The sequence below is a fragment of the Chanos chanos genome, chromosome 7, assembly GCF_902362185.1.
Source record: "Chanos chanos chromosome 7, fChaCha1.1, whole genome shotgun sequence".
Lineage (NCBI taxonomy): Eukaryota > Metazoa > Chordata > Actinopteri > Gonorynchiformes > Chanidae > Chanos > Chanos chanos.
In genome coordinates, this window is record NC_044501.1 from 33648102 (window position 1) to 33665489 (window position 17388).

At 42.5% G+C, this 17388-nt stretch overlaps 1 protein-coding gene across 1 annotated transcript in view; it reads left to right on the plus strand.

The window, feature by feature from the left end:
• The first annotated feature begins 263 nt into the window (after nucleotides 1-263).
• Nucleotides 264-17388, plus strand: part of col4a5 (collagen, type IV, alpha 5 (Alport syndrome)) — a 42738-nt gene continuing 25613 nt past the window's right edge. Inside the window, exon 1 of the mRNA XM_030780682.1 lies at nucleotides 264-353. Within this exon, the coding sequence (XP_030636542.1) occupies nucleotides 264-353 (90 nt within the window). The remainder of the gene's footprint in view (nucleotides 354-17388) is intronic.

The following is a 17388-nucleotide window of genomic DNA, read 5'->3' on the forward strand; positions in this document are numbered from 1 at the left end:
GTATCAATTAAATTATGGAACTATAATTTTTTGGGCGCATTGATACAAAGTAGCATGGCCAGCAGGTTAAGGGGATAGTGAAAAAGTTAAGGTTGCAGTAGAGTACGGTCCCAACACTAGACAGCTTGGAGACTTTTGAAGAATCCGTCTACTGCTTCTTAAAATAATTTTTACCGGGGCATAGTTAGGAGAAGAATATGATAAGTTGCACGTGTTGTCCTAGTTAATCACTTTCAATGTTAAGCGGGCGGATTCTTTAAAAAATGAATAAAAACTTAAAGAGTCTGCAAAACCTCGTCGTAGGTCTACTGTTCATATCCATATGCCTATTGGTTCAGGAGACAGAATCAGCGGTGAGTGTGCTATTTGAATATTTGCTTACATTTTGCTGTAGCCTGTTTATGTTCTTTGTATTTCAAGTGTCTCAGACTGTTACAGTTGTGTTCGGTTTCTCCGTATCGAAAGTCGACTAACATGCCTCTTCTCCGCTAAGTTTATAATTAGAGTTAGATGAAGGCTACTTTCTGCAACAAGTGTTGCAGCTGTGTTGTTCTTTTAATAATACAAATAAACCGTTGTTGTTAAAAACGGATAACTGGTTTATCTCAGGATTAGCGAGCTTAATTTTCGCTGTTACGTGTGTTACTTTGTGGTCACGCACTAAAGTCTTCGGGCACTTATTTGAGATTACTTTGTAGTCGTGATTTGCTCAAGAAGCGGAGACATTCAGCGCTCTCCGTAGCGCGCATCATATTTTTTTTTTTTTTCAAAGCGTTTGAGTTCAGGGGACTACTTGTAGGAACGTGTCTACTATCCCTTTCTACTTTTATCGGTCGGAAATAGCCGACATGAAATTTGGTCCAGATCTCTGACCTGGATATAAGATTTAATTGAGCCTCATTCATGGGTGAGTTTTAAAGATGCAAACTTCGCTTTCAAATAATATGCAAAGGAAAAAGTAATCTTCAAGTCTGTTTCTGTAAAAGAAAAAAAAAGGATTGGGAGACCTTGGCTTTGACAGTATTCAAATGGTGATGCTCAAAGATATCAAAGATGTTGTATTTAAGTGATCGCCGGAAGACCACTTTACTGTGGAACCACGCGCACGGAGGAACATACATTTAAAATTTGCTGCACAAATTGCGTGGTCCCGATGAAACTGCAGATTCGTGTAATTCTACTAATTATATGACTGTCTGACAAGCCGCCGGGCCTTGGGCTTTCCTTAACAATACAGTTTTTATCTGTTTGCTCAATTCATTTTTTGAGATAATACACGTTATCAGTTGACATAAAATGACCTGCCTTTGTGATTGGCACGTATTGCCCCAAAGTACCTCACACAGCTTTCTCTCTATTAATGGGACATAGAAATGATGGCTTTGATGATTTTATAATTAAAGGCTGTATTAGAAGCTGTTCCTGCTTGAGTTGATCGTGAAACCGTGGTTTCTTCATCTCTCCTCAACATCATTGTGAGTTACTGGATTTACCGAAGGAAGCCGTTATCTGATTCCGACGATGCTAAACAATCGAAAAGGTAATCGTGGAAGAAAGCTCCTGACACCTAGAAACTCTCTCATGTGGCAGAACGTTAATAAGCTGTAAGGGAGACTAGATATCTCAAGGCATCAAGGCTGACATGACTCCATTTCCCAGTGGCTCATTGTTGGGGACCAGTCTCAACAGTGCTTTGGAATGTAGTTTGGACTTCCCTTACCATTGCCTGGCTGCAAGAATGTTCGAATTCTTCTTCTGGAATCTGGATGATCCCTTTGCAGATCCTGGGGTTCCACCTCATCTCTGATCTTTCTATATGGAAGGCAGAAAGAGGGTGTGCATGCTGTCATTGTAATAGGGAGGAGTCAACAGACTCAGGACGGGGGGGCATATGCCACCCCAAACTCATAAAACCCCGCCCCTACATATAATGTATTCAGCTACTAAATATGCAGGAGCTTCAGATAAGAGAATCTCCAAACAGCCTCCAAACACTCTCGGCCTTTTGAGAGGTCCCGTCATACATAATGATTTCACCTAGAGTTGACCTTCCCGTTCTTTTCTCTCGTCGGACTCGGTGTGAATTGTCACTCTTGTCGGCGTGTTGTTGCCGGGGGGCCGGCGGTACTTGAGACTACCTATAGCTATAGAAGGCAAGATTGACGGTTCACGGAGAAGCTCTGTAGCAAGAGAAGAATCTTAAATCATGGTCTCTATATTCCAAAATGATGGATTATATATATATATATATAGTTTGCAGTTGTCCTTTACATATTATGCGTAAGCAGTTTTACGCAAAGTCATATTCAGAATACCTTTCCACTTAAATGGGGGGGGGGGGGGGGTGAAAACGTCCAGCTTGCCTTGGTAACACAAATGGTAACGGAAATACAGTGGAGTCAGAGGCTAAAGTCCAGATGCCTCAAAAGAAATGATCAGAATGGGTAGAGGTTTATGTTTATCCAGTGTTAAAGGACATGAAAGCTCCTGTGGAGTCAGATGCTGTAGTATGTCCATTAACTGTGCATCTGTACCTTTGCATTTTGAAAGTGATTCTTAGAGGGGATCAGTTTTGCTGTGTGGGAAAGGATTTTTTTTTTCTTTATTGGAATGTCAAAGCCTTTTAACTCAACCCTGTGTGGAATGCCTAGTCACTATTCCCGGGTAAAGCTTCCCAAAGTGGCGCGCTCTAGTGGTAACACTCGGAGCCCTGTCTGTTACAACTTTGAAGAAGGACCTCTTCCTCTCTGAATTTAAACAATGGGAAATGGGATTTTTTTTTTTTTTTATAATCACGATTTAAGCATTTTTACTGGGTCCAACTGCTTGGAAAAAAACAAAACAAAACAGATGTTTGAATGTTTTTGTGGTAGTCTGATATGCTTTTGTTGGGAAATTAGTTTTCATGCTCTTGTTGATAAAAATCTTGAGTTTACCAGTTGAGGGAGTTTCTGTAATATACACCATAGAGGTCTCTTTGAACTCTTCACACATGGAAGATCTTGCCACATGCTCACCTTAGCTATGGAGGGTGTGTGTGTGTGTGTGTGTGTGTGTGTCTTTATGTTTGTGTGTGTGTGTGTGTGTTTTCGTGTGTGTGAAGAACGCTGAATCTCTCTTAATGACCTCGGTGTCACAGGTGAGACTGAAGTATGGCTCTTAAAACAGCCTTGAGAGAGAAAGAGATCACTCTGCCGCTGCATGCAGCTTACCCCATCAACCATCTGCGTGCCTAGCCATAACATCCATTCAATTCAGATATCCACCCACTGCATCCAGACAGGGCTGGCTGGAGCCTTCTACCCAGTCTCAGTGGAGGGGAAGGGGAGGGGAGGGCAGGGTGGGGGTGCAGTTAAGGTAGAAGTTGGCTGGGCCTGCAGCCTGTGAACGCTCATTCCTGGAGGGGACATAAATTCCAAGCTTATCTCACCTGTTGGATGGAGGGCCCCACTGCCTTTTCATAAGCAACCATCGATGCCACATCTATCATAACTTTATAAACAAAGCTCCCCGAATGCCCTGGTATCTCCTGCTCTCATTCCTCTCTCTGTCTGTAAGGATGCATTCAAAAACTTTAAAGTTGTTTTCCATGCCTTGGGAGAGGAAGACAATAGGGAAGCTAGAAGTTAGTGATAGCTGTCTACCTGAGTACTGAATAGGTTACTATGTGTTCATAGAAAATATTTACAGTACAACCCTACATAGTGAAGATCTTGCAAGTATTAAATTTGACAAACGTCTTTACGTCCGGAGCTGTTGCCAACAGGCACAAACTTCTTAGTTCACCTGTGTTTAGACTAGAATAACTGTGATTGTCTCTTACAGGCCTGTGTTAAATATGCATCTCTTGGACAAATATTTACTACTAAGCGTACACCATGTGCAGTCCCCGGATAAAAAAAAAAGGCAGGAAAGTTATCACCAACTGTTTGATCTCTGGAAGAGATGGTCTGATTGAAGTTTATATTAAACAATTTACTCTCCTATGTTTGGTTCCAATTTTACGATGCTCTAGTAACGAGTTTAATTTAATAACTGCTTGACCAGTTAAGTACAGCCATAATTCAGAGTGTCATTTGTGTGTGGAGTTAAGGGACACTGAGTAACTCATTGTCACACTGCAGTGCCTCCTGTGCTGGAGGTCTCAGGGAGTGCTAACACGAACATGCAAATAGATCACAAATGGCATTTAAGATTAACAGGTGGACAGTGGTCCCTTTTAGAAACCCTAGTGTTTAGTTAACTAATTACCCCAACCTTTCTCTCCCTCTCTCTTTCTTCCTGTCTGTCTCTCTCTCTCTCTCTCTCTCTCTCTCTCTCTTTCTCTCTCTCCTGTCCATCTGTCCTCCTTCTTCACAACCTGAAAATGGAGGTAAACAGACAAACTGGGTGTTTGTTAACAGATGATTCATTTGCACAATAGCCTCTCTGTTTGGACTGCAGATTAAGAGGTCATTAAACAGTGTTTGAGGAATGTGAAGGTGCGTGGAGATATGGAGATCTTTAGATCTGAGGGGACATTTTCTCCAGGCTTCAGGCTCACACACACACACACACACTTCCCAGGACACTTTGAATGAAATTATGGGTGACTGTGCAATATTGCCATTTCCTATATATGTATATATATGTGTGTGTTTTTTTTCTGTGAATACAGACAAAACGTGTCGCAGAAATTTTGTCTATCCAATCTTAGGAGCGCACGTGTTTACATTTTTTTGTCGTGGAGATGATACCTGATAAATCAGTCTGTTTTTCCTATGTTTCTGTTTACAGCTGTCCTTCCTTGACATTCTCTGACTAGAATGGGAAAAAAATTAGACAAGTCACTCGGGCTGCCCTAACCTTTATTAAGGGTGAACCTGTGCTAAGTCGGAGTTCGTGGCACCATGCTACATATACTGTATGGTGCCGGTACAAAAGTCCAACACTCAGATTGGCCCCTCCCCCCCCTTTTTTTTTATATTTGCAACAGTGTCTCTCAGCTGAGTTTCTGCTTCTATCTGCACATCTCAGACAGAGGAACGTGCCTGCTTTGTGCTGTTAGGGTTACAGAGAGAGAGGGAGGGGATGAGAGAAAGTGTGTGTGTGTGTGTGTGTGTGTGTGTGTGTGTGTGTGTGTGTGTGTGTGTGTGTGTGTGTGTGTGTGTGTGTGTGTGTTTGTACTGTGACCCAGCAGACATCAGGGCTGCCTTATCGCCAACACATCCCTGGGTTGGATCCTGGGTTGTGTTATCCATGCTGTCTGGTTTGGCTATATACAGGCAGCATATCATGGATTGCTTGTTTGGTATGATGTAGGTACTGGGTACAGGTGAGACACTCTTTCAGTCTTTTCTTTGCTTTTCAGACTAAGCCTGTAAGGTTGCAGACAGTCTCTCTCTCTCACTCTCTCTCTCTCTCTGTGGCATGTAAGATGTGAGAAAGATGTCAATATTTAAATTGAGTTTCGTTCACATATTTACGTGTTTATAAGAGAAGATTAGGTGTAACATCGGCCATTAGGTTAAATAGCACACAGTGCTAGTTTCTGGGCATATGAAACTGAGGTAATTTCCTCACTCTAATCATTACTGCACCTTCTTATGAATGAGAAGCTTTACGTCCAGGTATAGTATTTATTTTGAACAATAGGTCAACCCTGGATTGTTTTTTATTATTATTTATTTGAAACTTGGGATCATCAGAGTTGATGATGTAGTGTGTTTTCAGCTCGCTCGAGCTTTTCTGTGTTCCAAGAGACTTGTTTTAAAAAAAAAAATTCAACTCTATGGAGTTGAGCTGATAACTCCCTTAGAATGAATCTCAAAGCACACATCATCGTACGGAGCGGCTTCACTCCCGAGCCAAGCCCGACCAGGCGCTGAATGCCCTCCGTAATAATAACGACAAATCACAGCCAAGAGAGGTAAGACAGCACATTCCTGATGGATGTGATAGTGCACTGTCTGTCTCACTTCACTGTCTGTCTCACTTCACTGTCTGTCTCACTTCATTAAGCACCTATGGGTCACAGAGGCTTTTTTTTCGCTGAGCAAGGGCTTCAGGAAGACTTGTGTGGTATATCATTCAGAGGCTTCAGGCGAGTGCTAGAAGCCATTCTGCTCCACTGTGTAATCCTGAGTTACTCTCCTTACTTAAATAGTAACCTGAATTCTTGACTCATATAAACCTTGGGCACTTTGGCTGTATGTTACTGATGTATGGAGAGAAAGTTGCTGATTAAGGCACATTACTCGTAAACTTGAAGTCTTTGATTAGAAAATGGTCACCACCTAAGATCCTAAGGCTTGCATTTGGCTTTGTTTTCCATTCAAGATACCTTTTAAGTGTTCCGCTTTTGTTCTGTGTTGTCTCGAATCTTCTGTTCCTGGTCCTGTTTGTTGCGGAGAACCAGTTGATGGACAAAGGTGACGGTTAAGAGTGGGAAGAAATATTGACAGGAAAGGAAAGAGATTGGAAGAGAAAGGACAGGAAGCAAAAACAGTTGGATGGATGTTTAGATGAATTGGGAGGGAAAAAAAAAAAAAAAAAAGAGAACCTGAGGTTGACCTTGATCTAGATGTCTGAAGCCTTTATCAGCCGTGTCATGTGAGATAAAACACAATTCTGTCTGAGCCATAGGAATACGATGAAGAGATAGCTCCCGCCTCTCCAGCTCCTTTCTCTCTCCCTACAGGTGTCTGGAACTCTGTCGTTTTTCTTGTTCAAACTAGACGAATGAAGGATACGTTCAGGCCACTGTTGTATCTAGTTGGTTTCTTCTCGTGTCGTTCGACTATTTGATAGCGTAAAACGAAAGTATAAAAATCAGCTAAGCCATCCAAGGAGTTGTCAAATACCAGAACATGACCGTACGCTCTGGCAGCAAACGCTGAGTCTAGACGCACTCTTCGTGTCTTTAAACACAATGCAGAAAAGTCAGCTATTGAGTGGCCCTGTTGCATCTATAGTTTCTGTAGATTTCTTCGGATAACAGTTAGCATCCTAAAACCTGGAGCAGAGAAGGTCTTTGTGTCTCTCTCTAGTCTGAGGTAGCCAGTATAAATGCTCTGAAACGAATTGTACTGTAAAAAAAAAAGAATACTACTAATAATAACAATTGTTAAAACAAAAGTTTTTTTTTGTTTTTTTTTAAGGAACAATGGATAAAATGACAGTCGGTGTGTTTGTGCAGTGGAAGGTGCAGATATGTGGTTGTGGTTTCCTGAGGTTTCCTTTAGTCACTATAATGGGTATGATGAGTGTGTGTTCAACTTGAAATCAGGTGGTAATTACTCATTCAGATGCAGTGGTTTTGGTGTCTGGCTCTATTCTATTACATGCGGATGTCTCCTTTTTAATGTATCTAAACCACAACAGAAGAGTGTGTTTCTAGATGAATCTGAGGCCTTGGATATGATGGTACTGCTGTCTGCTGGTGGCTATTTGAGACACTCTAGCAATGGAATCTGTCCCTTCTGAACATTCTGGTGAAATGCCAAAACACACACACACACACACACACACACACACACATATACTCTCTCTCTCTCTCTCTCTCTCTCTCTCTCTCTCTCTCCCCCTCTCATTTTCTTGCTCTCTTTTCACTTTCTCTTTCTCTATCTCTCTCTCTGTTACTTGTTACCACTCTTGTTTTCTTGTTCTCGCTCTTTCTGCTGCTTTCTCTCCACCTCTTCCCCTCCTTCTTCTCAGGCTCTCTCTCACTCTAACACTACCTCTCTTCTTCTCTCTTACTCCCTCTCTTTGAATCTTCCATCTGCTTCTGCTATCAGCAGAGAGGAAACAGGGACGGCGGGAGAATGCACCTTGATGTCAGCACAAAACACAGGACTGCGGGGGCAAATGTTTATTCTGTTATTCATGTCCAACCTACACAATACTGCTCCAACCCAAACCAAATATCTGTCACAAGAGGTTTCTCAGAGAAATCCGTCAGTCACGGTTTTAATACATTCAACACTGATTATAAGAACAACAGGGAAACATTCTGCATATTGTTATGTTTTTACCTGAGTTGGAGTAGTATGGAGTTTTGCTATGTGAAGAATGGAGAACCAAATGCAGCTGAAATCCAACTCAGCAGATGCTTGCAACAAGTTAGTAGTTGACTTGGGTACATACCTGTCCTAAAACCTCACTGGATTATATGCCACAGTAGGACAGGACCATATGAAGAAAAGAGAAGGACCACCCAGTGGAATAAGGTTTTCGCAAAATGAGTGTGTGCATGCATGCATGCATGCTTCTGTGTGTGTGCCTGTGTGTGTGTGTGTGTGTGTGTGTGTGAGAGAGAGAGAGAGAGAGAGAAGGAAAGATTTAGATCATCAGGTAAGAGCTCTTCTTAGCTCTGTCTGTCTAAAGAGGAATATTTATACAAAGGACTTTGAATAGACTTTGTATAAAACATATTCAATGCGTAGAAGAACAGGACCATTTCCTTTCACGTGCACAAAATGTTCGGTCGCGGTGTGCTTACAGTCCTCTGGTATCTGTGGCATTCTGTTACCCAGCCTCCTCTCCCCTTAGAACAACACAGGAAATTTTCTGATATCACTTTGGAGGGGGTGGGGGTGGGGGGGGCGGGGGGGGGGGTCTATGAATCAAAAACATTGCAAATATATAGGATGTTTTCGAAGGCTTGCCCTTAAGTTATGCCATGAATTCTCATTTTCTTTTCAGTTCTTCATTTCAAGTTTAGAGAGCCCTAAAAAAAAAACCTGAATGCAAATATTAAAATAATCTAAAGGTCTCAAGTATATCAAAGCAAAAGAACCATATCACATCATTCTTTTAAAAACAATCGAGGGAAACTTGTTCCCTTTGAGCTGTGCTGTATGAAATTCATGCCTAAGTGCTGGTTGAACATACAGGTTTGAACACGCTTCTTTAGGGATAAAGTGAGATCTGAGGAACCCAGAGCAGGAGAGGACATGCCCTGCCATGTGTTGAGAGGCATCTTAGCCCTATTCAGCTACTTATCTACTGATCCAGGACCAGCTCTGCTTTAATCACACATAATGTCTCCATTTATGAGCCTCCAGTTAATAAGCTGATCCCAGACCATTGTTTCTCAGTTCACTCTTGCAGCAGTAACTGCTTTGAAGGCCTTTGTTTTAACAGATCACAAAACCTTATTTGTGAAGGGAGAAATTGTTCGTAATGTAATGTTTACATAAAACTGTAAGGTTTTAACAAGCAAATATACTCATTTATCTTTAATGTTAGAAGAAGGAGACATACTCATTTAAACGCATTAACCAAGTAGCACAGACTGTGTGTCTTATAAACACATTGCAGTTCAGTGGGTCTATTCAGTGTCTGCCATCCTGATGTGGCGGTTGCAGGGATAGTCTACTCATCACCCTCCTGTGGTCGAACTGGGTACTGCATATGTTCTGCAGCCAGTCTGCAACAGGTGTGAAGCGTCCACAGCGGAAGAGATCTACAAATACAAATATTTAGAGAGATATTACCTCCTACGGCAAATGTGTTCGGGTCATGCTGCCATATTTGCATTCCATAAACAAGTACTGTTTATATTCATATACATACATACACTTGTAGAACTTTTTAATTTTAAAAAACGATATCAAACTTAGGCCTCGTCGTCGTTTTTTTTTCTTTCGTCCTCAACTGAATAACTTACTGTACGGACACAGTTGAATATAACTGCCAAAGTAGCTCGTAAAAATAAGCTGATCCTTATCGCCATTCATGATAGTTTACTGGATCCATGCAAATTGCGTGAATTTACACCATCGTCACGAATGTTTTACTGCTGAGAATGCGATTGCAGTACATGTTTGTCCTATTTATGTGTTTAAATATACCTGTTACCATCCCAAAAGATCGATTCTCTTGATGATTAAAAAATCAGTGTAGCGCAAGCACAACATAACGAAAAAGTAGACCTATGCCAGAATGTATGTATGTATGTGTGTGTGTTTGTGTGTATAAATAAAATTTTAATTTGTCAAACTTCTCCCTCTCCTTGGTGTAACGCCAGTCTGCTTCATACCGATCTCTACTGCACGAAATCTTCCTCTTCCGAAATGACGTTGCATTAAAATAGTTCTCAGAGGTTAACAAGACAATATCGATGATCTTGCGATTGTCTTTGGAACGGAACAAATTTCTTTAAAACTTCTGTTGTATGGGAAATTAACAGATTTTATTTTCTCCTCGTACATGTCTGCCCAACTTAGTGTGGTGCGGTCGGATTTTTTTTTTTACGATGACCATGTGTCTCAATAACAATCACTTTTGATAGAGGCGACATCTATAGCGCTGCGTTCGTCCGAACTGATTTGCTGTCTGTAGCGGTTCTCCGATATGTGAACTATGCAGGCGTCTGTGTGTATCTTTATCTTGCTGCGGTTGAGTTTCATAAGAAGATTATCATTTTTCACCGAGTGACAAGGATTTTGATAGAGATGAAATTCATAAGGGCGCTTTTCATACAAAGCGAGATTCTCCTCGAGTGTGTCGTGCATAAAAAAAAAATACCGTTAATCTGCATTTACAAGTCAACGACTGACAGAAATATCCTCAGGTCATGAATAGTAAAAAAAACTGTATGTATACAGTCGCTCGGTGAATAGATTCATTACTACTGAAAGGAATCTGTAACTCTTGGGGAACTGTAAAAGAAGCACAGATTGCCTTAGGCGATGCCACTGTATAGCTCTACAAGACTGCGCTGGCATCCTCAACCTTTCCCTTACTTTCTTCTCCCGAGTTTCTCTGCCCCAAGCAGCTGCCTGTTCTAGGACAGGTTTGATTAATGTCTGACGGGCTGGACAGCGTGTTTAAACTCGTAGTTCTGGAGGGAAAATGAGAAGCCAAACTGTACTTAATTAGATAATTATTTATGAATGCCCCCTCCAGGTTTAAAACTTGCTGCCAAATTTTTTTTTGATAGTGTCATGTTTTACTCAAATTGAGCAGCAGATCAAATTCTCGATTTGAGAGCAAGATCGAGATGTTCAAAAGAAATGCTGACCCAGGGCGCCTATTACTCGTGTGTGTGCGCGCACGTGTGCACGCACTTGTGTTTGTGTGTATGAGTATATGCGTCTGAGAGTGTGTAGCTATTGTCATGTTTGCATATTAAGGAGTGCATACGTTTATGTGAATTATATAATAGATATAGATAATGTGCAGTGAGGTAATAGATATATAGAGGTTGTGGTAGGTGTGACAGTGTGTATGTGTGTGTAGGTGTGTGTGTGTCTGCACACACTTATGTATGTGTGAGTATATGTGTAGCTATTTTCATGTTTGTGTATTTAGGAGCACGTATGTTTATATGAAAGGCAATTAGATAATAGATGTATAGAGATTGTGGTAAGTGTGGCTCTGTGTGTGTGTGTGTGTGTGTGTGTGTGTGTGTGTGTGTGTGTGTGAGCTCAAGCAGGCATGGATATTCTGAATGCTTCCACATGCTTGGCCTGGCTGTGACTAAGTCATGTCTTAGGGTTAACAGATGTTGAAAGAGTGCTTGATCCCTGGGGACACACTGCTCTCTAAACTCAATCCCCCTGGTGCGCATGCACCACAGAAAGAAAAGTGGAAATACTTACACAATAATTACAGCTATTAGAGATCTTATAACAATAATATGAATTAACAATCATCCTTTCTCTCTCTGGCTCCCTCCCTCCTCTCTCTCTCTCGCTCTCTCTCTCTCTCTCTCTCGCTCTTTCTACTTGAATTTACAGGCCTTTCAGCTGAGTAAGTGAAATAGTAGTACTTTGTTTGGGAAAGTGTCATGGAGGTATCAGTTTGCAGGTGTCATTGCCCCTCTGTGTTCCTGTCAGAGGGAATGTAGTGGCACATTTTGGATTTTTTCTTTTCTTTCATTATTGTTATTATTTTTATTTTGTTTAACATTCCACTTGTCCTTTCCCTAGGGAAAAAGGCATCCTGTCTTATCAGGTTAAGCCCAGTGTGGGGTGAAGCAGAGAAACTGTGAGAGAGAGAGAAAGAGAGAGAGAGAGAGAGAGAGAGAGAGAGAGAGTGTGTGTGTGTGTGTGTGTGTGTGTGTGTTAGAGAGAAAGAGAGAGACAAGGAGGGATGACCTGACCTTGGTTCATTGCTATCAACACTGCCTGAGAGCTCTCTTACACCCAAACTCTCTCTCTCCCCTAATCATCACAGGGACATTTAGTCAACACGACACAAACACAAACACACACAAACACACACACACACACACACACGCACACACATCTGGACATGCACATTCCAGTCAAATCTCACACCTACACAGCTCCACCTATGCCCATCAGTAACCCAGACTATCACAGTGTTTACATCTCTCAATATCTCAGCCACTCAGGTCTGCTACCTATAACAACAGCCACCCCTGGAGAAGTTGATGGGAAATCAGATACAAGTTTGTTATGCAAAGATATGGTATTTCGCAAAGACATTTTGCATCCTGTGTTTTATGTCCCCGTGTTTTCTGCTGATTGGTTTGACCTAGTTTAGCTTAGTGCTGAGGTGCTTTGTGTTTTCCTCCCTTCTCCCACTTGGATGCGGTGAATGAGATTTTTCCGTGGCTGCTGGTGTAGTGGATTTTCCATTTATGCTGGAAACTCATCTGATTATATTCAAGCCTGTGTTGGAAATGTAGTGAGTGAAATATGTCAGTTGTGGATGTATACCAATTGTGCACAAGATAAACTCTTGCAGAGATCTCTCCAAAACAGTGACGTATGGTTCTGGAGGGCTAAAAGAGAAAAAGCCATTAAAAGGGGGATTAGAAAGACAGCAGTAATGAACATTCTTGGCTGTGCTTTGGTAAACACGCGGCCGCATGTGCGTGTTCCCTCCAATTTCACCCCCCACCCTCCCCTACTTCATTGGGTAATTGGGTGAGGTTGTAGGTCACTTTTTGGATTTGTTTCACTGGAATACAATGAAAGGGAATTCCAGGATTGAACCAACATAGCATAGCATGGGGAGGGGGGGTTCTCATCTTTTCAGGGTCATTTGATTCGAAAGGAGCACATAGGAATGGTATGTTTTTGCAGAGGTTTTACCCCCCCCCCCCCCCCCCCCCCCCAAAAAAAAAAATTAATAATGAATGTCTTTTACTCTCACATCCTTAAAGCTATAAATGTCACTCGGGGGGAAATTTGATGGTTTTTGTGTTAGATAAACTTCAAGTTGTTTGAAACTTGATGCTACATTAGTTTTGGTTAGTTTGATCTAAGAGAATAGGTTTTGGGACTTTTATACAAGCTGGATGATTTGAAAACTTTTGCTGTTGGCCATTTTTCTTCTTTTTGTCCGTTCTTTTGCAGATCTGTTAAGGGATTGAATTTTTAGGTATTATGACCGGACTAATTAGCGTCGGTTTACTGTGTTTTGGCCTGGTTAAATGAAATTCTCATGACTAGTGGTGTTGGAGAGTAACCAGGTTTTGTGTTTTTTGCACGGTTAGGGTCAGAACTACAGGCTTGCACTAATCATTCCATACCGATTTCATTCATGGAGTGTTTAGGGATAGGAGAGATAGGAGAGACATAAAAACATTCCTCTCTCCATGGAAGTTACAACAGGATGGGGGGGGGGGGGGTGTTGGTTGTAGTTCACAGTACAACAGTGTGGTTTCTTTATAATTACATTTGTTGACAGTGGTGTCCAATCATGTGCAGGAACAGTGTGGGGGTGCAGGGACCTATACCACTGTTAAAGGTATATAATCATGCCCCTTTTGATGATCCAGGGGGAATTCCAGTCTCACTTTGCTAATCCCTGACACTAATGCCTTCCGACCCCCCCCCCCCCCCCCCACCCCCGTCAATCTCCTATTAAACCCACCTTATTTAAGCCACTTCACACGCAGAAAAGATCTGTCTGCAAAATTCCCACCCCCCGAAACCCACGTCACCTCACTCACAATTGGCAGAGCTCTAGTACAAGAATGGCTTGTTTGAGTTATACTTCACCTGTGTGTGTGTGTGTGTGTGTGTGTGTGTGTGTGTGTGTGTGGGCAGAGGCACCCGATTACTTTGTTAGAGGGTTTTCAGTGTCCCATATGTAATATGTTTCTCTTTTATTTTGGCTTCAAATGCCAACAGTAATAGTACACGGAGAACTGTAGAATGTCCGCAACTAATTCAAAATCGACATGGCAACAGCACAAACGTTGTCATTGGCTAGTTGGTGTCCATAACCATCTGTGGTCCGCTGGCTGTTCACGTAAGGGTGGGAATGTAGTATGGAGCGAGGTGGTGGTAGGGGTGAGGGGCGTGGGGGGGGGGGGGGGGGGACTAAATATCTGGGGCTCAGTGACCCCTCCCTCACTCGATTAACTGCCCCGGTGGTGCTGCATTGCCTGAGGGGGCTGACAAGGGCTGGGAGCAGACCATACCAATCCGCAACAGACCAAACTAATCTAGGTCTGAGAAAACACAACATAGAACTGTCTGGGACAGAGACAGACAGAGAGAGAGAGAGACAGAGAGGGATTCTCACTCAAGCACAGAGTCACTACACAACCCACCACTAGGTGGCTCTGTCTTCATGGTCCACCTCACCATCAAACCATATTCACTCTCCCAGACAAGTGTGTTCCATGTTCACCAAACAATATCACACTTGATTAAACTTTGACAATCTGATGAACACAAGGCACGTTCAGCATTTAACCCCTAGTAAACCACACTACCGAGTGGAAAAATCAGCTTTTATTAGTGTGGGCCATGAAAGTGCAAACCTATTTAGCTCATGTTAATTTTATTGAGGTTTACTGAAGTTTTTTGGGATAAGAAACTTTTTTTTTTCACATGTTTGCTTTTATCATTATCAAATTATCATAACCATACTCTCTCTCTCTCTCTCTCTCTCTCTCTCTGTCTGTCCTTACCAGAGCATATAGATATATCTCTCCTGTGTCAGTGTCTTTGTAGGTGTCAGACTTTTCACTGTACTGTCTATGTGTGTTGTGTGCAGTGTGTAAATAGATCTGTGAAAGTTATGTGGCGTAACAGAGCTGACACTCGTCACTGTCTTAAACTTAATCTCAGAGCCTGAGGCTTTAGTGCATTCCAGGAAACTCAAGTGTCACGCAGACCCCCGACCTCTGACCCCGAGCAAGATAGCGTGGCGGCCGCAGGGACGTATGACATGTTGTAAAGCTGTGTGGGCTATCTGTGTTACATAGCTTTCATGTGTCAAATAAGCAGCCTGTCTGTCACTCACTCTCTCACACACACACGTACCCACGTACACATACTCGCACACACACACACACACACGCATGCACTCATACACACACGAGACCACTTACGTAATTTTGAAAAGTTTATTTTGTTTTTTTTTGTGTGAGTGTCGTGAATGACTTTAGAAGGCTCAGATAAAGTTGAAAGAGAGGCTGGATCTCATCCACACACAGTACAGACAACTTGATGTAGTGCTGTTTGCTTTCTGTCTGTCATATCCTCTCCTCTCTACTGTAAATATGACACGACATGTCAGCAAGCAGCTGTGCAGTGTGTGTGTGTGTGTGTGTGTGTGTGTGTGTGTGTGTATGTGATTGTGTGTGTGTGTGTGTGTGTATGTGTGTGTTGCTGTCTGGTGTGTCCTGAAATGTTTATCTTTGACTGACAGGTAGCAGAGGAGGTGCCTCCTCCCTCCTCAGATCCCCCCCCCCCTCTGTTTTTCTTGTCTTCTCAGTCTCCTCTAATGTAGGTGGTTGCTCTGAATTTCTTCTCGCTCTCTCTCTCTCTCTCTCTCCCTCTCTTCCTTGGTCTTTCTCCAGATTCAGTAGAGATTCAGTGGTGAAGGGACAGGCTGAGTTAAGACCCTTCTCAACCTCTCTACACCCCTGAGATTATAGAGATCAATCCATTTAACCTAAATCTGACACACCTTCAGGCTAGGGGAGAAAAAGAGAACAAACAAGTGATAGAGGAATGGAGAGAGAGAGAGAGATAGACAGAGAGAGAGAGAGAGAGAGAGAGAGAGAGAGAGGAGGGCGGAAAGGTGGGAAGAGTTGTCCTGTTAACTGTTGATTACAAGCAGTGAGAAAAAGCCAAACGGGAACATCATGCCAGGCAGGTGATGTCCTGCCATAGGAATGCCAAACCGTTAGAGGTTGGGATCTGGGATGGTTTCTGCTTTTCACACTGGGAGCTGTAAGTTATCCCTTATTGAGAAAAAAGGGCTTAAAAATCAGGCAACAGCTAAGACAGAAGCCTCTGTACCCCTTGTGCTTCTCTTGTAGTAATTACAGGCCTTCGGTTCTTTGAGGTCCGCTGAAACGCTACAGTATGTCTTGATTTCACATTGTAAGCGCAATGCGATTGAAGTCAGCGTAAATGGCTTGAGCGTCGGTGTCTGTGAACCAACAAAATCATCCCCAAGAGAAAATGCAGTGCCCTTTTTTTTTTTAACGTTTATAAAAGAGTGCGTCTGTGTGGCATAACACAGACTTATTTGCTTTGACGCACGCTAAACGAACCCGCGGCAAAGGGATACACTGAATGGGGTTTTGATGAAAGGCTCTAGGCAGTACAACTGTCTCTGTCAGATTAGATTGTCTCCTCACTTGTAAAGAATGATTCTTCCATGTTGGGAATGACTTTAAACAAGGCGGTGGGGAAAAAAAAAAAGGGGGGGGGGGGCGTTAACACGAGGTAAAAACCAAACAGACAAAACAAAGTGAGTGAGTTCCTATGGAGACTGCGGAACTTCCGAAGCCAGGAGACAACACAGCGGAGGAGAGAGTTTGGAGCTAAACGGAAAATGTACAGTAATGGCATTTTCAGAGTATCATCCCCTCGTTAAGAGCCGACTGTTAAAACAAATGTGGAGGATGTGATATTGGACTGCAGCTATTTGTATGAGCATTAGTGAGTGTTGGGTCAGTGGAGAGGAGTGATGTCTTAAGAGTAAAAGCTGCTTCGATTGTTACCTCGGGGAGACTCTTTTGAAACATAGTCCAAAAACAATGCGATTTGAACTAAAGGACTATTGTCTAGAGATACAAACGTCACACAGCTGCGTTTGGACTTTTTGTCTTTTCATTCTCACTCTGTCTCTCTCTCACACACACACACACACACACACACACACACACACACACACACACACACACACACACACACACACACACACACACACACACACACACACACAGGCTCAATCAGACAATATTATTGAGATTTTACGGTGTGAGGTTAGTGTCTGAACCTTTATGAACCTCCCTGTGGGTGGACCAGGAGTTGAACAGGATGTCCACCTCATACTCATATACATCCTCTCCTCCGCTCTCCTCCTCTCTCTCTCTCTTTCTCCTCCTCTCTCTCCCTCTCTCCTCTGGCCAGAACACACAAAACAAAGCAAATACACCACCACTGGCCCTGGCAAGCA